Consider the following 21,114-nt stretch of genomic DNA (forward strand, 5'->3'; position numbering starts at 1 on the left):
AAGGGAAACTATCATTATGGACGTTCCTCCCACTTGCTAAATATGCTCAAATTCAAATCCATTCCCCTTCTGCAACAAAATATACAATTTTCCTGGATAACAACTTCAACTCAATCAGCCTTCAAATACATAGAAGAAAGGAACTTCGCCAAAGAAATTTCAACTCTTTATGGATGGAAAGATGGAAGCAGCGTTAGGATGGCAACGGTACCTCAATCGCGTTCTTTAATACTTGACGGGCACCAACTTTTCTCAGAATGCTCATCCACTTCAGCCCACAACATCAGCAATGCTGTAAAAACGGATACTTACTCGTCACACATAGAAGGCATCCGAGTGTAATATTATGATCATGATGTGCTCGACCTACAAAATCAAGAATAGGATTGGAAAAGGAAAACCAAACTGCTGAATATTGGCCACTGAAGCATCGTTTGAGCTCAATTCATTAACTATAACGGGCCAGGCTCGACCACCTTCTTTTAGTTAGATAAGATTTGAAATTCAATTCAAACTTTTGCTGAGCGTGACTCATTTAATACTTAGATCAGTCTCAAGTACAATTTAAAACTCAGAAAGTTTAATTCATTTATGCCTGCCCTGAAAAGAATACAAATAAAAATTTGCTCTAATTTACTCGTGCAACCCACCAATTCGGAGCATATATATCTCTAGAGGACCAGATAAGGATGGGTATCTCAGAGTATATCATGAACAAGAACATAATTGCCTGCAACAGTTACAAGTGAGGGGATTTATATAAATCTCTGCTTGAATTGGCAGATGTGAGAGATTGACATTTCAGCTCATGCCTCCCGTGGCTTCGTAATATTGACTACTATTAATATGCTGAAGGTCCTTGGAATTTCCTGTGCTGTTTTCTTTAACTGCCCTTCTGTAATCTTGTCCGTATGTAAATTTGATCAATTGTCACACTACTTAGCTTGATTTCCAGAGAATAACTGCATACTCATTACCAACCTTACCAATCTTGGGGCTACCACAGTATTATCAATACATAAATCAACCAGGTTCATCACTTACGTGTGACCAGATAACAAAAACCACGGAAGCCAATTACAAAGATAAAAGAATGAATATAGAAGTACTAGGACATGATGTTTCTTGAATCTGAAGAGTCGTTCATGATAATAGGAGCAACATCCTTCAATTGTGGCTTAATGAGGCAGAAATGAGATCCCGCGATGCTAAAGTGAGGTTTTATCCAATGTTCAAAACAATAAGGCAACTGGGCAAAAGCAATTTGCAGTCAGCAATTTTTAGCAGAAGTCACCGGGCTTGCCGATTTGTATGCCCTGCTCTGCTAGGAATCCAATAATTGCATTTTTCTGCCAACTTTTGAAACTCCTGCATTCACCAAACCGACTTTGGCTTAAAAAGATAACCAGCTCTTGGAGAGCAAATAATAGTGAAAACAGCATTATATACAACACAGATGAAAATATCAAGTTGGCATTTTATGTGGCTTTTAGCAAGGAGGCTTGAATGTACTAGAAATGCTACATTATTTGAAAAGTAGCATTTGTTTTTGAGGCAGCAAGAGGTATATATTGGTGACAATAAATAAAACCCCATCCATCCACAATGGTCAAATTGATAAATTGCGCTGACCCCTTTCCATAGTACATAAACAGGTTAAATGCAACAGAACCCCATAATACTAACAGACAAAAAGCCCCTGTGGAAAAAGAAGAAAGAGCAACGCAACCCCTTGAACTTTTGAGAAAAGTCAATGCGAGGTTGCGAGGTTCTTTTCTAAGAGTTCAAGGGCTGCGTTGTTCAAGAATCACCAAAATAATGACAACCTGACTTTTGCAAGGGGGTAGTTGACTTATTCAGATAACATACCCTTATTGCAGTTTTGTAAGAGCTATGTTCAACTTCAGGATATTTATTAGTCACTTAAATTTATTCTTTTTCATCATTTAAGAAATTTTACAAACATAAAATTGTAAGTAAACAATGTATAACATCACACATAGACACAAATTGATATGAATTGATCCATCATTTGAACTAACTATCTTGACTCGACTTAGGAGATGTATGGATTAAGTTCAAAAACATTGATTAGTGGGTTAGGTAACAAATCTCCAATATTATGGCTCCACTCATGTCCATTATTCTCAACACCGTCACAATGGGTTTAGTCAGTATGAAGCAAGAAATCAACACTCAATAAACCACCTACAAGCCATCGCTTAAATGTATTTTGCATCACTTGTGAGACATCGATTTCTATGCTTGTCCAAAGAAGAGATTTACTATGGGATTATCTCTTTACACGTTGGCCCATGAGCATACCTTATAATTCAGCTTCTAGAAGCTATAACAATTTGTGTGTATCAAGTAATTTGTTCGGTTTTACTTTTGCCCAATATTGTTCATGTTCTTAGCCAAATTAGTAATGAACGATTTGTTCTTAAGTTCCGTTTGTAAATATCATTTATTGGAGAAGCATGACTAACTTGTGGTCCAGATGAGCCAGAACTTCTCCCCCTGGAAAAGCTTCTTTTGTTGTCTCAAATGAAACTTTGATTGCTTCTTTCCAGGTCCCCCCCACACCTTGCATGCCTTTGTGGGATTTTGATTGACCTGGATCCACCATTGGCAATGAATATCCTGAAAGAAGGTGGCCTACCCAAACACCATCTTTTCTGAAATAAAAAATAAGTTTTTAATCAATCCTGGAATTGATTGACTTAAAAGTCCATTTTGCCACACACATAGGGAGATAGAGAGATGGAAACCGAGAATCTCAAGGTACGTACTAACACAAGTCCATTGTTTACTGAATTTTCTTTCATATTTTTTAATGAAAAGACAATACTTCAAACTTTCAACAACTGTAGTTTCTTTTTTCACTGTAGTCATATTAAAGTACCTGCGCAAGCAGGTTCCCCTAAAAAATTCACATCAAATCACCTAAAGAACGTAGGACATTAACAACTTACAGGACGATATCCATATGCCTTGGTACATAATGTCCACCACCAATTCCAAGGAGAACTTTGTTTTGTCCAGCGTTCCTGTAGCATTAAAAGTGTATTGAGGAATAGAAAGAGGCATAAAAGAAGATAATAAACAGTTCATGTAGGCAGATCCTCTCAATTAAACTTTGATAAAGCTTCAAAACTATAACTATCCCGAGTTTAGTGATTGACAGATGCAGAAGGCTTGAGGGCCCAAACAATGTTTATACTCAAAAATGGGTTCAGTATACCTAACAGGGTTTGTTCAAGGAGCCACATATTACATTAGATCAAGCTTTTGCCTTTAGAAATTAGAATTTAATTTCATATCATGGCAATGTTTTGGCAAGGATTACCTGCTCCAGTCTCCTACTGCAGTTCCTTCTCCAAGCCCTAGTCCTTCCCATACAAGCTTTAATGACACAGCAAATACACAATGGGTCAACAAATCCCTCTAAACAAAAATGATCACGATCTCATTCAATAACCATTTTATTTCGCTCTTACACCAAATATTATAACATCCGACTTCTACAGTGTTTTTTATCCACTCATGTTCCAGTTAAAAGGGTACCCAACTAAAGCAATGGCTTGTGCAGCATCCTGCCTCTTCCAGTATTCTTCTGTACTACCTGCAATGATACAAGTAATGGTAATTGATAAGGTATAAAGGCTAGAGAAGAATACAATAATAACAAATGTAAAGTAAAACTTCTGTTTGCTATCACCCTAAAATGAGATATAACTGAAGTAAACAACTATATGAAGAGGTGATTATAAATATTAGTAGCTGTTCAGGGCTTGGAAATAAGACTAATACCAATCTCTACAAACATAGTAGGTGAGTGAATTTCCGGGCCATGATGAGTTGCTTCCAATGTGATCTACAACAAGATGAGCAAGAGGGAAACTTCATAGGTATATGTTGTATAATGACATCAACTTTACATGAGATCACTGGATACGATGCCATTAGACCAGAAGACATGAGTCAAATAAGAGAACTATGGTAATGTAAATGATCTCGAGGCCTTCTTTTTCCATTGCTTTATTTGTTTAGGTTCTTTTTCCAAAACCTTTTCACGCTAAGAGATCCATAAATGTCTATTATTGAGAATGCAGATGCATAACAGGGTGTAATTTGGGTTTACTATATTACTATAACTATACGGCTTTTAAAATGAGTTACTATCTGATGTCTGTAACCGCATTATCTTTGATTTGATATGGTAGGATATTTGATGAATGGGAGTCTTTTGCTGTTCGGGTAAGCCTCACTATTTGTCATTCGGAATAGTGAAATGAGGGGTTATTCTAACAACTAACATAAAGGTGTGAGATATGATGCAATTCTGGGCCATTATGAAAGAAACTTTAAAGTTCATTGCATAACTTGGAAGATGCGATGAAGATTGAATAGGAGACATCTGACTCAGCTTTGAGACGGGTAGTGATGCTAGGTCTACTTCATTCCTTTTCCGCAGACATTATACATTTCATTGATAACTTTGATGATGTTAAGTGAATTGCAGGCCTTGAACCATTACGAGCTGGATTGAAAATTAAGGTATACCAAACAAGACAAGACAAATGTCATCTTCCACATTCATGAGCTAGAATAAATAAAGATCACCAAATATGCAAAGATTTACCCTAAGAACAGCTCCCAGTTGTAAAGGACAATTTATATGTTTACTAAATATCTAGATCTCACATGATTCTGAAAACAGAATACCCATACCTTACGTTTCATCTCAAATGTTTGACTAGAGGAAAATGGAAGACTCCCAGAAGTACCAAAAGAGATGAAAAGAAAAGCCCTAAGATAACTATCACCAAAGAATGCAGTTTACATATTGTATGACCATGGAAATATAAGAGGAGTTCAGCAAATCCAGAATTTTAATAATTCCTTAGCTCATGATAAAAATATTTACCACATCCAACATATAAGAAGAGTCATTTTTCGTCCGTTATAGGTTTACGAATGGCCATATAGTTTCAAACGTGATCAATGCGGCATTTGTTTACGTAAAATTATGGTATGAAAGATCTCATTAGAGTTGCTAATTTACGGAGATGATTTACCATATAAATAGTTGTAACAAACATATAGAAACTAAAAAATTAATTCCACGATTAACATGCATAAAAAGTTCCATCACCTCAAATTCAGGAATCAGATTATGTGATTCAGCAATAGATTTCAACAGCCTGAGCCACGGTCCTATACGTGGATTAGGCGGTGCAGCCCATCCAGGCTTCCCACCAGCTGGTGGTACATCCCCTACTTGTAGATGGGGTACTCCTAAATGTAAGAAGCATCAGGACTTAATACTCGTCACACGTTGCCAAGAAATTGAGGATCAAGCCAACAAGTTGGCCCTCACAAATAGAAAATGCAAGCGTACCAATAGGATGGATTGTAAGCGCAGGACGATTGGAGACCGCTGTGTGCCTACTAAGGAAAATAACCTCATTAACGACCTCACCAGTGGCCTCCTCCCATCTCCTGTCCAAGTGATCCTCTCGTACAATACTTCTATCATGCTTCAACAGCCTCACTTCCTTGTTCACAAAACTTGAGATACCCTAAACTCAAACCACAAATTTTTTTTCAAAGATTTTAGTAAAGAAAATCATAAAAAACCTTCATCATCTACACTTCACCCAGTGAGGCAAGTAGAATCGCACTCGCCTCAACATCAAACTATCAATAGTTTATATGTAAATTACTTGGAGTAAGAAAAATTTACATTTTTCAAATTTAAAGGCACTCTCCCATTTGAATCAAAATATCTTTATTACACCCAAGATTACAAGTTTTAGCTCCATCCCTACATGTACTAAGCTAAACAACAACACGAAGGTCTAATTTCTCAGCATCCCATCTTCACAATTCTTGTTTATTTACCATCAGCACAACAGAAACCACCTTCTGAATCCATTTAAAACTGCAGTTGACAGAAAAATTAATCTAAAATCTGGCTAACCCTCAATCATCAGAGGTTCATCTTGATCAAACAAAATAACCAATCTTGAAAAAGTAGGCACATATAGTTTCTTTCACTGGTCATGAATAAAAGAACCCATCTCTTCATACATCATGGAATGATCAAATTATGAACAAGATAACAAGCATGACAACAGAAACCTGGAGTGAAGGGCCAGGCTGCCAGCCGGGCATTGACAAGAGGGCGGAGGCCGGGCCGACGGATGCTGGGTCGACGGTGGTGGCCACAACCAACGTCACCATCTCTCTAATACTGGTTGTGTAAGTGTTTTTCCCGCTGGAGTTTGCAATATACCCACTGTTGAATCTTGTAGCTGCTGCTCTTCTACAATGGCCGAAATCTATGAGCCTCACTCTCGCTAGAAGACCAACAAGAGTCATTTTCACAAACGAAAACGATAATAAGTGCAGCAAAAATATTTTATTTATTTTCCTAGGTATAAGTCCATTTATAATATTATCAAAAAAATTCTTTTAAATTTATAATATTGATATAAGTTAAATTTCATCCAACTCCCATAAAATTCAATAATTATAAGTACTTTATCATGATTTAAGAAATTATTTGATACCTTTAATATGTGATATAATTATGTAGTTTTTGAACAAAAATATGAAAATATCACTTTTTTGAAAGTTTAAAATTTTATAAAAAATAAAATAAAAATCGACGTTGAATGGATTTTATTATAAAAAAATGTAAAAGTCTGATTCTGAATGAGTGTTATAAAATATACTAATTTTGAAAAATATGTAGAATTATAATTTAGGTTGAAAAGAGGTCTTGGGCAATTTAGTGTTAAATTTGTACGAAATTCTAACAAAAACTAACAAAGTGGTCAATTATTGAACGAATATTATCACTAGAAAAGCATTAATAATTTCTCCAACAATAAAAAACTGTCTATAATTTTATTTAATTTTAAAAAAGCTTAACTTCTATTCCACCCGATCATAAGTTTTTATTGTTTGCAAACGAATCTAAGAATGATGACAACCTAGTCTGAAAAGAATGAAAACCTAGTCTACTAAGCTAATCTACAAAGGATTTGATTCGAAAACGATCGTTCTACCGAACATAAGCTTTGCTCGTATTGAGTTTCAAAGCTGCAAACCCCTTCTCACCATATGCTTTGGTTTTAAGAAAATGGTTAATCTCCAACGTTGCAAGAATATTGTTAGCGATACAAAAGTCTAAAACTATTAACTAAAGAAATTGATTAACATTTTTCCGACTTGTCACATTTGGGAATAAGAAGAATGAAATTATGAGGATTAAGAATATTAAAGACAATAATACGTTTGAGATTAGTACTGATAATATGTCAAAACTTATTAGAGGCAATACCATCAGGTCTGGGAGAAGGGTCATTTGGAAGATCGATTCGTTTACCTCTGCCGCTGTGAAAGGTTACATAAAGTTCACTTCATCTCTTACTTAGGTGTGCGTGTGTCCAAGTCCAAGTAAAAAGCTGGGCAGGTGTAGGTGTGGTGTTTTCGATGAAGAAGAGAGAGAAGGCGACTTGCCTTTGGAATTCAATGCATTTGTCTTTGTGTTGTTTATAAAATTCAATCAACAACCAATTATGCGTAATATCAAATCTTGTCCTACATAATAAATCCAACCAAACATGCCCCAAGAAAATAAAATACTAAGTGATGTTATTACAATATTACTATTTTAGTGAAAAAAATAAAGAAAAAGACTGAGACAATTTGGAATTAAAACTCCATTTGGTAAAGTACAAAAAATTTGAATTTGATTTTCTATTTTAAATTATATTATATTCTTTATTTTGATTTATATATATATGCAATGTGTATAATAAATAAAATAAATAATAAATACATGGTATGTATATATTAAATAAAAGAGTAAAATTTATTTGATACTCGACTTTTATAATTATTGTCAATTTGATACGCGAGTAATTACAAATAACTCAATTAGTATCCAAATTTCACTATTAATGTTATTTTTGTGTCCAAATGTTCAAATGTAAAATGAGTATTATATAAAAAGATAATATCAAAATAAATAAAAAAAATAGTTAGATGTTAAAGTGATATTAAAAGTGAAATTGAAATATTTAAATACTAATACAATATTATTAAAAGTGAAATTCAAATATTAATTGAATTATTTAAATAGTAATACGACGTTTTTACTCTTAAATACTATAGAAAATGGGGGAGGATTTGGATAGGAAATTCAATTCTACATAGGAATATTGGAAGAGGAGCCCCTCTCTCTCTCTCTCTCTCTCTTTCTCTCTCTCACAACATATTATACTGTACCATACTACAATAATTCACGCACATAGACAACGGAAGCTGCAGTGGTAGGTGGTGGAGGCGGCGATGGGTTGGGCAATAGCACTGCACGGTGGCGCTGGTGACATCCCACGGTCGATGCCTCCGGAGCGCCGAGAGCCCCGAGAAGCCGCCCTCCGCCACTGTCTCCAGATCGGTGTTGATGCTATTAAAGCTGGTCGATCACCATTGGACGTCGTCGAACTCGTTGTACGTACTTGTAAAATCAACTTGTTTGTTCTTCCTTTTTATGTTTTTGTACTTATACCTGCAATCCGCGTGGTGTGGTCTCCTCGTTTTGGTTTCCTGGAATGATTTGGTGGAAATTTACTTTTCTTCTGTTCTTACTGCGTGTACTGCACATGTCTGTACTTTTGTATGCTGATTGATGATCAGGCGTGTTTCTACTGTTAACTGAGCTTGTGAGAATTTTTCTAGATTGAAGCAGTGCAACACGGTTGAGGTTATATGTGTTCCGCATCTATGTGAATGGAGATAGTAACTTAGAGAAAAGAAGTCAAACTATTGGATTATGCGTGGAGTTTCACGTTTGGATGTTGCCTGTCTTGAGACAATGCTCCAACTTTTTTGCACTGTGAAAACAAGAGAAACTCTATGTCTGTTGATCTAGGGTTGGAGACAGCCCTATTTTATGTTTTTGTATAAAAAATAATAGAAATCGAGGCTTTCTTTCTAATCTTAGTTGAATTTTGCAGGTCCGTGAACTGGAAGATAATCCAAATTTTAATGCTGGCAAAGGCTCTGTGTTGACGAGCAATGGCACTGTAGAGATGGAAGCTTGTATCATGGATGGAAATACAAAGAACTGTGGTGCTGTTTCTGGTGTTACTACAGTTAAAAATGCCATTTCTCTAGCAAGGCTAGTTATGGAGAAAACTCCTCACATCTATCTCGGATTTGCTGGAGCAGAGGCATTTGCAAGGGAACAAGTTAGATATGATTTTCTCAGTTTCTCTTTCAGTATTCCTTTTCCATTCAGTCTCTTTTTTCTGTGATAAAGTTTCAGAAGATACTTCGATTAGATTCTATTTCAACGTTGTGCCGTCATATATCTACCTTTTACGTGCTATTTGCATCTACTTTGGAGTTACTTTCAGCATATTATGTTCTGTGGTCGAAATGTTGCTGCGTGCAAGCTCATGGGCTTATTGGAGTACAGGGCTGACCTAAAAGTCTGTTCAAGGAAGTGAAATAGTGTATAGGAGGCTCACATGCTGATCATGTGTTCATGCTAGTGCAAATTAGTGACACATTCAGACAAATTCCACTTTCTCTTTCTGTTTCTCTAGGGATGTTATGCAGATATTTGCCCTTCACCTGTACTAAAGTCCGCAGAGGTAGTTTACTATCAAAATTTTCCATATTTGGAATACTTTCTATTCCGAAAACCATCATAACAATAGCTGAAAATGAGCTTTCTTGTTTAAAATTATAGCTTTTGTGTTCAACACTCATGAAATTACTCACCCTAATTCCATTATTCCAGTTAATTTAATTTAGTGTTGAACTTATCACTTTGTGTTCAACACTCATGAAATTAGTTACCCTAATTCACTCATAATCAATTTACTTAATTTATTCGTTGACGTTGATTCTCTTTGTTTTTGCTCTGTAATGATGCTCCTCTGTTTTATGCTTTTGCTACATGAAGTGCTCTCGAAGTGTTAGTTCTTGAAATGCATGCATGAGGCCTTCTCTGCTGAATGTTTACTAGCTTGACTATGTAATGCATGCAGTTTAAGTGTAGGTTTTCTACCTAAGGTATTTATTAATGTAATTGTGCTGCATATAGTAGATTCCATGATTTTCTCTTGATTGTAATGACAATGGTGGTTTCTGCCTTCTCTCCGTTTTGCTTATTGGTCCTTGTTTTGGTGAAGGGCATTGAAACTGTTGATTCAAGCTATTTTATAACTCCCGAAAACATTGAGAGACTAAAACAAGCAAAAGAAGCTAACCGTGTTCAGGTATGTTCTTTCCTTGGCATCTTTCTTTTTACCCTTTGCCAATCTACGTGAAACCCATTGCCCCCTGCTCCAGCTCAGGAAATTGAGTTTGAAGTGTTATTGTGTTTAAACTGTAAAAGCTTTTTGCCATTCATTTCCAATTGACAACCTCTTACTATTTTGATCTCTTGAATTTCTAGAGTGATTGAATTCGTAGTCCCCACATGGTAAGTCGTAACCCATTTTATATCTAATTTTGTGTTCCTGATTGTAACTTCTTGACACAACACTTAGATATGTTTGATAAACTTGTTTGCATTTTCTTTCCACAAAACAGAGTGTTCCGTAATTTATGGGAGAAATACAAACGCAAACTGCGTTGCCAAATTTCTGAGTACTCGCGAAAGCGCTAGCTGCAGAATATAAAAAATGTCTTCACTCACAGGAAAGTTAGATACCACCATATTTCTTTCCACTCTCATCATAGCAGAGAAGATATTTAGTTTGCATGTTAGGACAAGAAGACATGTGCATGTTTAACAGGCAAACCCGTGGTTTGTGCTTGCATCAAAATCATTTCTGGGAAGTATAATATAAATATGAGGTCCCTTTTAATTTCTGAAACTTTCCAAAATTCTGTTTTCTAAATTTATAAAAGTACCTGAAGTATAAAACAGTTGAACAAACTTTGACACAACACAATCCATCAGCATCTAGTCAACACTGAACCATCTGAAAGCACTAAAACTAGCAAGAATGCCTTTTATTGTTTTTCAGCTTTTCTTCTTTGCACCAGCAGGTCATGGGATTCAGCAAAGATCAGAATTTTCATAGGAATGAAGCATGACATTTTGTAGTATTTAAGAACAAATACTTCCTGACATTTGACATCTGCTCTTGAATCTTCCTATGAATCTTCCTAGCTGTTGAACAATGTAAGCAAACATTTAAGTAGGTGTGTGCAAACCGGTTAACCGAATCGATTTCCGGTTAACCGAAAGTTCGGTTCGGGGTTTTGTAAACTCGAAAACGGTTTGGTTTTAACCGAACCAAATTCGATTTTTCGATTTAAAAATCGAAAAAACCGTTTTTTTCCTTTTTTAAAAAAAAAAATATATTTTGATATTTTAAGCCGAAATTGTGATATTTTTTCAATTTTATCCAAAAATACAATACCAAAATACCAAAATTAAATTCTAAATTAAATACCAATATAATATTAATATATTATATATTAATATATATAATATTAATATGTGTAAAAATATATTTTATTATTTAAAAGTTCGGTGAAAATTTTTAAAAGAAAAACCGAAAACTAAATTTTCGGTTCGATCCGATTTTTCGGTTTTCTGCACACCCCTACATTTAAGGATATGCTCCCAAAGCCTGTGATATATATCTCAACAAGAGTTTGGTCATACAATCACTGAAATAGCAGCTAATGTATCTGTCATTTCTTTGTAGATCGACTTTACACAACCAATCCCAAATGTTGATGACGAAGCATCACTTCTTAAAGGTGATAGTCAAATTGGAACAGTTGGATGTGTTGCTGTTGACAGCAAAGGAAATTTAGCCACTGCTACATCCACTGGTGGATTAGTCAACAAGATGGCGGGAAGAATTGGTGATACGCCCATCATTGGAGCAGGCACATATGCCAATAGTGTATGTGCCGTCTCTGCTACTGGCAAAGGCGAAGCCATAATCCGTGCTACTGTTGGAAGAGAACTGGCTGCTCTTATGGAGTACAAAGGGCTTTCTCTCAGCGAAGCGGCAACCCACATTATAGATGAGTGTACACCAAAGCGCACCACTGGTTTGATCGCCGTGTCTGCCAAAGGAGAAGTTACGATGCCATTTAACACAGTTGGCATGTTCAGAGCATGCGCTACCGAAGATGGTTATACTGAGGTTGGAATTTGGCCCAACGAGCCATGTGATTGATTGTTATATCCCTGCAGAAATTTCGAATTGTTCTTTATTTAGCAAATTCTCCGGTATATCAGCTGTTTGACGTTACTGACACTTGAATGTTGGCTGATATTGAACATATTCTTCAGTTCTGATCGGTAGTTCCGGAATTCTGTGACTAATTTCTTGAATATAATAGGTCATGCTGATCTGAACCATAATAACCGTCCTTCTTATTTTCCTTGGGCATCACAGAGTACCAAGAACCGTGGCTATGAACTTGGTGTTACCCCCCGCTCTGAGGCTGTGATGAAAGAATGCAAAAAAGAAAAAAGGAAATTAGAGAAAATGTATAAGGAAAAAATTTTGGGTTTGGTTAGAAACATTAAAGGGTGAATTACCACCCCTTGAGATTAGGTCTAAATACAAAAGTATTTTTTATCTTTGGAAAATTGTAATTACATCTATTTCGAGAGTGTTAGTGCAATGTACTTTAGGTAATATTTATGTAAGTTCTATTTTGGGAATATTAGCGCAATGTACTTTAGGGAATATTTGTGTAATTTTACTAATTAGATGTACTTATGATTATAACTATAATATCAAAGAGTGCAATTGTGATTTTTCAAATACTTATCATCATTTTAGCTATTGGCCAAAGCATATACCATAGTTCTTACCAATTACTGAAACACTTTTAATGAGTTTAAGGTAGTCAACGTTTCCTTGCATGCTAAAATGACGACTAATAGTTATTGTATCATTGTGGCTAATGATTATTGATCTATTGCAATATTTTATTTTTAACTATAATAATTAACCATGGAAAAATACATTTTTTTGTAGTGGTGTCTACTAAAATTTATTAAGAGAATTATCTTTCATTTCTCTTGGAATATGGGGAAAACCATTTACTGTTCTATCAATCATAATTATATAATTTGCGTATACTAATAAATAATAGTACTATCACTTCAAATAAAAGTCAAAAAATTTAGAATAGATTTTCATAGTTGGAGGAGTCAAAATTATAGATATGTTGGGAGGGATAACGTGGTTGTTCACCTCTTTTATTTTTCAAACTCGTTCATAATTTTATACTTTGAATTGTCTTCTCATTAATATTTAGAGGAGAAATACGCTAAATTAATTTTATTATATAATCAATTCATGACTTATCGATATAGCCAAGCAAGAAAAATATTTTCTATACAAGCCTAAAATACTCTTGAGTTAAATTATGCAAAAAGTATAAAATTTTGTATAATTAAATTAGTAAGTCTTGTCATGTTGAGAAGAAAAATAAGAATTAATTGATAATATGTGAGGAACCCAAAAGGGGTAATGCTTTTGAAAAGTTTGGTCAAGTTTCTTTTACTTTGTGCAAGGGCCGGACATTAATTCGGTTTGTGTCGTCGATGGGTAGAGAAGGGGCGAGGGCGAGGGCGGTGGGCTGGGAAGTTAGCGGCCAAGGGCCCACGATTTCTTATAGGGAAGAAGATGATGTTTGGCAGTAGCGAATTTTTTTTTTAATTACTTATAATAATTGGATATAATATAAATAATCAGTTATGAGTTTATTTTAAATTTTACTTTATTATTTATACTAAGTATTTATTATAAGTTCAAAATTAGAGAATAACAAGTACATAAATTTTAAAAATAAAAATTTCTTTTGGTGTTAAAAATTTATAATAATTTGCGCAAGTTAGATATATATATTTGATATTATTATTATATATCAATATTTTTTAATAATCTGTTATTAGACATATATTATATTAATATTCATAATATTATATTTGATGATGATGAATATGGTTCTGGTGGGAAAAATTATATAGGTATAAGATGTACATATAAAAAGTTTAAATATTTTCAAATATTTTATATTTTGTGATGTGACCATGTGATATTGATGTTTTAGTCCTATTTACGGGGTAATTTTGTCAATTACACATTTATCCTCGTAACAACTGCAAAAATAAATACATCATAAAATTATCACAATAATCGATACAAAGTAAATAAGTTGTTAAATTATCATCTTACCAAATATTCTAATACCAATCATGAAATTATCTAACCCAGACTGGTCCAAAAAAAATGTAGATTAACCCAGTCACCCTTGTAAAGTATATACACTTGTTATATGATATGGACTAAATTCGGGCCAAGCAAATCTATACACTTGTTATATGATTTGGACTGAATTCGGGCCAAGCAAATCTAGGTTAGAATTTTTCTCAAATTATCTGCACTACAAACATATGTGCACATAATTAGTTATCCATGCAACAAGAATAGCCAAACATTTTGGTGATTCTTCCAAATGATACAAGAAAGCAAATAGAGAAAACACTAAACTTGGAGAATCAAATAACCATAGCTTATATATTACTGCAGAAATGAAAATATAGGCTTCAAAAACACCTACACCACCTCATCATTTTATTGTCTGTTTTATTGCACTACTTGACAGAAACAGAAATGAGAACACAACTCAATGAACTCAGCACCATACATCTGTTTGAAAAACAAACTTTCTTGCTAAGCATAAGCAGATTTACAAGACGCTACGTACTTTCAACGAGAGCAAACGAACACTAGAAACTGTATATACAAACAGAAACAACAGCAAAAACAATACAATCTAAGCGATAATACGACTTCTAAAATGCTGATAGTACAATATGCTAGAGGTAAAAACAATTTCATCTGCCAAAATGAAATCGCCTACAACTCTCATCTCATACATGGTTTCTTTCTAGTGTGTGAGAAAAAATTCCCCTTCCAAGATTTTGTAACTTGAAATAGGTGAAAGAAGACAAGAGATCCTCATCAATCCAAAATTTTTACTATTCTAGTGCTATACTAATGCAATCATATTCTTGAAAACTTGAAAAAAAAAAAAGAAAATGGAAAAGCAATCGGATTGTACCCGCAACTCAGGACTATCATATATTAACTTGTCGCACAGTCCTGAAGATATCGGTGTGTCCGATTCACATATTGCTCCCACAGAGGTCTATACCTGCCAATGCTCAACTTTAGCCACGGTTTCATGTTCCCATTAAAGTGAATCACTGCTGCAGTCTCGATCAAACGGTTATCGATATTCAGGTCGTAGCCCAATCCCAAGACATGCCATCTTCGATCAAGAGGCTCAGTCAATCCGTAAAAAGCTAGCAGTCCAGGAGGAAGTGTGCCAAGCTTCCACAGAGACTTATCAGTATTCTGTTCTTGCCAATAGTGATACCTTGTGGTCACATTTGCCTTTCTCCATGCGATCAAGTCAAAGACATTCATGCCAAATGCCCATCCACATGCCTGCGGATCAACTTTGGTACTGATAAGTGGGTTCGAGAAGTTGAGATATTTGTAGTACCGGTGGAAAGCTTCAAGACAAGTTTCAACTGCCCCGTTCACATTTCCATGCAAATCCAGTGAAAAGAGAGGTGTCAAATCCTTTTGGACGACAACATCATCATCAAGAAAAACAACCTTCTCCAACTGGGGATAAATCTCAGGGATGTAGAATCGAAGGTGATTTAACAATGAGATGTACTTTGGATTATGGAACTTCGGCTCGAAATTAGAATCATGTGAACCTTCAAAGTAGAATTTTCTTGAATCTGTATCTTGTAGTTGTTTCACTACAGGAGAATAAGATGCATTCAACCAAGAGAAGTCTTCAATATTTTTGACTTCTATTGTAGCACCTCTAAAATCATTACTAAGGAACCAAGCCTGCATGGCCCCATACTTCACTCCATTTGTCACGACATGGAATACAAGCTGCTTTGGGTGTTCGGCATTAGAGATGGTAGAATTAATAACAACTGAAACAGCCAGAACGTTGTCCGAAAATATACAGAAGTGGAAAAGATTATTGTCCACTAGTCGGGTAGAGTTTCTCCTATCTTTTGCAAGCTCTTGTATGGACTTGCTCTGGAGCCAATCGGCTGTGAGTTTAATGTCAATGCACTGGAGGTTCTTGGGTAGAGACTCAGCAACTAGTTGTCCAAATACTGTACTCTGAACAGTTGCTGCATTTGCACGGTCTTCCAGAGATTGAATAAAGTTTTTCAAGGTTATCATTGTGGTTGCAATATCATAATGTGCATCTTGCGCCTTAAAAATGAGTGCCGCTAAACTTTTAATGATTGGTTCAGCTTCATCTAGAGATATGGGCTCCTCTCTCATTGCAGCCTTGGAGAGCAAGAACTGACAACTCCTTATTTTAGAGCTAAGCTCCCATGCAAGATGGAGATTGTTGTGTTCTTTTGCAATAACAACATATGCTTTGGCAAGGGCCATTTGCTCTGCCAATTGTCTTGCATATGATCTAGCACTTAATATTTCATCAGTTATATTTCGACTCTCGTGGACAACATTTCTGGGATGTATCTCCTGGAAATAACAGGAATTTTACACTTGAGACCACATTTACATGAATAGCAAGTAAATTGCTGGAGAAAATATGTCACAGGAACATATCAAATTGCTTAATACAGCATCGTAAACAAGAAAGAAACTGAGAACATAAAAAGAAATCAAATAGTGTACCCTCTTTCTAGCTCAACAGAGAAGTTTGAAGCAATAAACACAATGATGCAGACGAAGTAGATCAAATGCTCTATCTTATTACATACAGTCAAAATGTGAAATTGATAGCGGAAAATTGTAAAGCAAGCTCAATCTCAGGTTTAGCAGTAAGGCTCCAACTGAGATAAAAAAAAGGAGAAGTTTCATATAGAATGCACAAAAGTCCTGAAATACAGTTAGGAAGAGAGACACGAATGGGCCTTGCCTATATTTCTTTTCAGCAGTTCTATTGGTTTTGGGCTTTCCATCATATATCGGTATTTTTAAAGAAAACTTGATTTGGTGTTTTAAGTTACCAAGGACTAAATGACACTAACTATAGTGTTGCACGTCAATAAAGTGTGAAAAATTTAAGAAACAAAAAGAGGGCGAAGAAGACACTGAGGACTCTGAACAAAGTGCTAATCTGTAACTCCTCAGATGCATCAAATACCGAAACTTCAGAAACTACAAAGATCCCTGTAAAACCTTTTTAGTATTCTCAGAATCCCAAATTTCTGTTATTCCACATTTGATATGGATGCCTTATGCTTTCTTGGGAAGGTAAATAATTATTACTACTCTCTTCTCCAATGAAGTAACTGGCAGATTCAAATAAGCAATGACCTAAAAATTTGGCCATTTGACTAAACCGTTAGGCCTAAATAAACGTGAAGATAACTAAAAGTATAAATGTATGCTATTTCCTACACTTCGGTGGGACTTGAGCCTAGTGCTTCAGCCCCTTTCACTTTTTCCACCGAGAATTAACAATTACATGATGGACCCTAAACATAGTCATTTCCCAAAGTATAGATAAATTGAAGAATGTATCATATTAAATTATCCCTTTAAAATATATCAGATGTTAAGAATCCAGATTTGGAAAGATGAAGAACTAAGATAACTCCCAAGTAGAACCAATTAACAGATTGTGGGGGCAATAAAATCTCCAAGGTATGCAGCTTGATTCATTTATCTCTTTGTGCATCTCACTCATCAGCACAACTGAGCTTAAACTAAACAGGAAAATATGGTACAACCAAAAACTTCTATTTGGTAAAGTTTGGTGAGGAGCTTAAATATATCAGGCTCGACATTATCACTTGAAATTCTTTTTAATGAAACATCATAAGTGGGTTACTCCACCAAAATGAGGGTCCTAATTCTGAACCCCGGACTCAGTTTTAAAGTTTACTTCTAGTCGTTTCCATTTTAGGGAAGGCCTCTTCTAACTATCCTAAAACTGCAGCACTAAGTTTCATGAAACTCATGTCATAGCTGAATTTCAACCTTCACCATCAATATCTAATGGATTGATTTGCCTTGTCATCTTAGTTTCTTTCCAGATAGCCAAAGAGTAAGTTAAGACAATCTACATAGACTTATATGGTCCATTCAATTCCAGGAACTTGGTTACACAAACCCCTATTGGTGCCATAACCTTTAAATTTCCCACTATTTTTCACAGCTCACACATCTCAGTAGAAAGTTTCCATGTTGCTGCTTGGTCTTCACACTTTTAGTATTAAAACATACTGCACTCAGTTGAATATCATTGACGTGCTGTTGGACCTCAATTGAACCATCTTAGGTCATGGGTAGGAAGGGCAGCAGGCTCCCTTCTTTTCTTTTTTGGTTTTGGGTGGGTGGGGGGGGCAACAGGAAAGGACCTCCAGAGTTCACCAAGAAATTTTCCAAATGAATCTTCAGCAGCTATCAGTCTTTTATCTCTTTCCATGTGCATATTAACACAACACCACAACCTCATTGTACACCTTTAAATAGGAAGGAACCTTCGTTGTCCCATCAAGTTTCCCATTTCTCTAATAGTACTTCCATCCAGCTAACCTGATCAAGTCCTCGAAAGAACTGGCACACGGAAGGATAGCTCGCAGATGCCCAATTATCTTCTACTGGTCACCAGATTGCATATAGAAATGTCTTGAGATATCTTGTTAGACACATATCAGGTAAAGAATGGACAATTAGAATTACAAGAATGTAACAAAGGAAGGACCAGACCACTGACGAGTGAGAGCCATAGGGACTAGCTACAAAATCTAGCTTTAAATCAGGTATTTCAAAGAGCAACTTTAAATCAAGCTTTATTAACAGTTGACTGGGTCCATAAATACCTAATATGGATCCTGGTTCACTACGGCTCCACAGATTTACTATTTTTCAGTCTCTTACTAGAGCACCCAATGTAATCATCATAATGCAGATTTGGCATCCATTACAGGTGTCTTTTATGTTTTGGTGTCTCCCTGAAGTATCTTTCTCTCTGAATTATGTTATGGAGATGGAAACACATACTACGCAATGTCCAACTTCCTCCATATTGTTAAATTCTATACATCCAGACAAATTCCTCATCACATCGAAGCCTTTACAGTTGATCATTTTAGAATGTCAAACTAACACAACTCTTCGTCAACAACAGTTATTCCAGAAATCAACTGACAATAAAAATGAAGCCAACCATGTGGCAGTACAAGTGGCACATTCTATGGAACTATGGCACAAATTAGGCTATTAACCAAGAGCAAAACCACTAAATAGCAATGGATGTCTAAAGGTGATAGCATAACTCTTGACATTCTTGTAAGATCCTAATATATTTACTTGAGATATTATCACACAACCAGAGTTATTATTCATAATATTAAGGGCTTAATCTTGAAATATTTTTTTTACTTGTACACATGCTTTATTCGGAACGGCCTTCAGGCTGTGAATCCATACACTGAACAGTTCTATACTGAGAAAAAACATTCCACGCTCAGATTCACTTTTAAAGAAACATATATATACACACAATGAGAATTTTCTTTCCAAGCAACAAAATTAGTCAGGGCATCTAATCTTCTATAGATCATTCGGGCAAAATAAAGGCGAAAGCATCAATTATTCTTGGATCAAGTTCACAAAATTTAAATCATATACGATTTGATTTTTATTATGGATTTCAGGAAGGAGTGAAAATTCTTATGTTATCAAATTGATAGAGTACTCATTCAACTCAAAGTGGCAATTCCACAAATCCAAGAACAAACAGAACCCAGACAGAAACAATAAATAAACATCAGTAATAGAAATAGTGGCTCTAGTGTTACCAAGACAGGCTGTTCCACGTGATCCTCATCATGATAGTTATGCTGAACAGCAAACAAAACCAAACCTGCAATCAAAGACAACAAAAGAAGTGCCCAGATCCAACACGACAGCCTCCTCCGAACCGGGCGCCGAAAGTCGGACGCCCGCCGCCGCATCTTTCACCGGCTTCTTCCACAATTTAGTGCCAAATCAAGAATAGAAGACAGCCCATCAATCAAAAAGGATCAAACCAACCGCTGGAAGGCAAAAGACGGAAATCTTTCACCTCCAAATCAAGAATTGTTGAAGACCCACTTAATAATTCTATCTCAAAATCAAGAACTTGAAGCAAAACTCATCATGCATGAGATTTGATGATCAGGATAGACCCTTTTCAAATTGTTGCCATGTGCAGTACGAAATGCAGATATGGGAATAAGAGGGGCAGTATGAATCAATTGCTGAGGTGATTGCCAGTAGGAAAAGGGGTATCAATCTCTGTGTATCCAGGGAGTATAGATTGGTCTTGAGTGTTAGAAAGCTCTGTCACTTACACAAAAATGTCACCTCTTCTAGTGAGTAGAGAAATGTTAGTGTGTGTATTTTCTTTGTGTTCATTCAGAAGGGAGCAATTTGGGCAAATCTAGTGAAGAGGGGAGGACCAAGACATGAAGAGCATGTGCCAGTTTCCTACTAGCCCAGGTAATATCTATTTTTACTAGTGGAATTTTTAGTGTAATGCAGCATAAAAATGTTAAGTAAATATCTTTTCCCTAAATAAAGAAAAAATCTGTAAATTGGAAATTTGAAGTGTTTTTCTTGAGTTAAGATTGGAAAAACATGTCAAAAAGATGATTTTCGAATGGGATAATCACATCTGCACCTCCTAACATATGATATATATACACAAATTATCTCTAATTTTTTAAAAAGTTATATATATATATATATATATATATTCATAAAAAAATATCATTATCATTTACAAACCATCTCCGCTTTATGAAGAAATACACCCTAAAAAGTATCAATATCATTATATAAATTGCCACTACTTTTCGATTGTCATGAATAATTTGTGTATACTCAAAAAGAATAATTTATGTAAATAAACCATGGACATGCAAATGCAATTATTCCATTTCAAATTGGAGAATGTATTTAGATGGAAATCTTGAAACGATTATTCTCATGACACGGCAAAATTGCATATTAGTACAATAAA

The 21,114-nt window shown here is 35.3% G+C and overlaps 3 protein-coding genes across 4 annotated transcripts; 1 reads left to right on the plus strand and 2 right to left on the minus strand.

Annotated features, from left to right (window-relative positions):
- Positions 1-948: 948 nt before the first annotated feature.
- LOC105168506 (D-aminoacyl-tRNA deacylase) lies at positions 949-6,418 on the minus strand. Of its 2 annotated transcripts, XM_011088610.3 has the most exons (9): positions 6,148-6,418; positions 5,405-5,585; positions 5,159-5,301; positions 3,814-3,877; positions 3,573-3,625; positions 3,350-3,405; positions 2,976-3,050; positions 2,490-2,678; positions 949-1,368 (listed from the first exon to the last, which is right to left on the minus strand). In XM_011088610.3, the coding sequence occupies exons 1-9, from the start codon at positions 6,385-6,387 to the stop codon at positions 1,281-1,283; spliced, it is 1,089 nt and encodes a 362-aa protein (XP_011086912.1). In that variant the 5' UTR covers positions 6,388-6,418; the 3' UTR covers positions 949-1,280. The 2 variants fall into 2 exon arrangements, with proteins under 2 accessions (XP_011086912.1, XP_011086913.1); XM_011088611.3 differs by lacking the exon at positions 2,490-2,678.
- A 1,776-nt stretch (positions 6,419-8,194) lies between these two features.
- ASPGA1 (N-terminal nucleophile aminohydrolases (Ntn hydrolases) superfamily protein) lies at positions 8,195-12,385 on the plus strand. The gene is made up of 4 exons (XM_011088613.3): positions 8,195-8,529; positions 9,036-9,269; positions 10,221-10,307; positions 11,754-12,385. Exons 1-4 carry the CDS (start codon positions 8,368-8,370, stop codon positions 12,234-12,236), a joined length of 966 nt encoding a protein of 321 aa, XP_011086915.1. The 5' UTR covers positions 8,195-8,367; the 3' UTR covers positions 12,237-12,385.
- Positions 12,386-14,787: 2,402 nt separating this feature from the next.
- LOC105168508 (hexosyltransferase GAUT11) lies at positions 14,788-20,573 on the minus strand. Its single transcript, XM_011088614.3, has 2 exons — positions 19,910-20,573; positions 14,788-16,616 (listed from the first exon to the last, which is right to left on the minus strand). Exons 1-2 carry the CDS (start codon positions 20,063-20,065, stop codon positions 15,168-15,170), a joined length of 1,605 nt encoding a protein of 534 aa, XP_011086916.1. The 5' UTR covers positions 20,066-20,573; the 3' UTR covers positions 14,788-15,167.
- Positions 20,574-21,114: the final 541 nt, after the last annotated feature.

Source organism: Sesamum indicum, linkage group LG8, assembly GCF_026168435.1.
Source record: "Sesamum indicum cultivar Baizhima isolate 11 linkage group LG8, ASM2616843v1, whole genome shotgun sequence".
Taxonomy (NCBI): Eukaryota; Viridiplantae; Streptophyta; class Magnoliopsida; order Lamiales; family Pedaliaceae; genus Sesamum; species Sesamum indicum.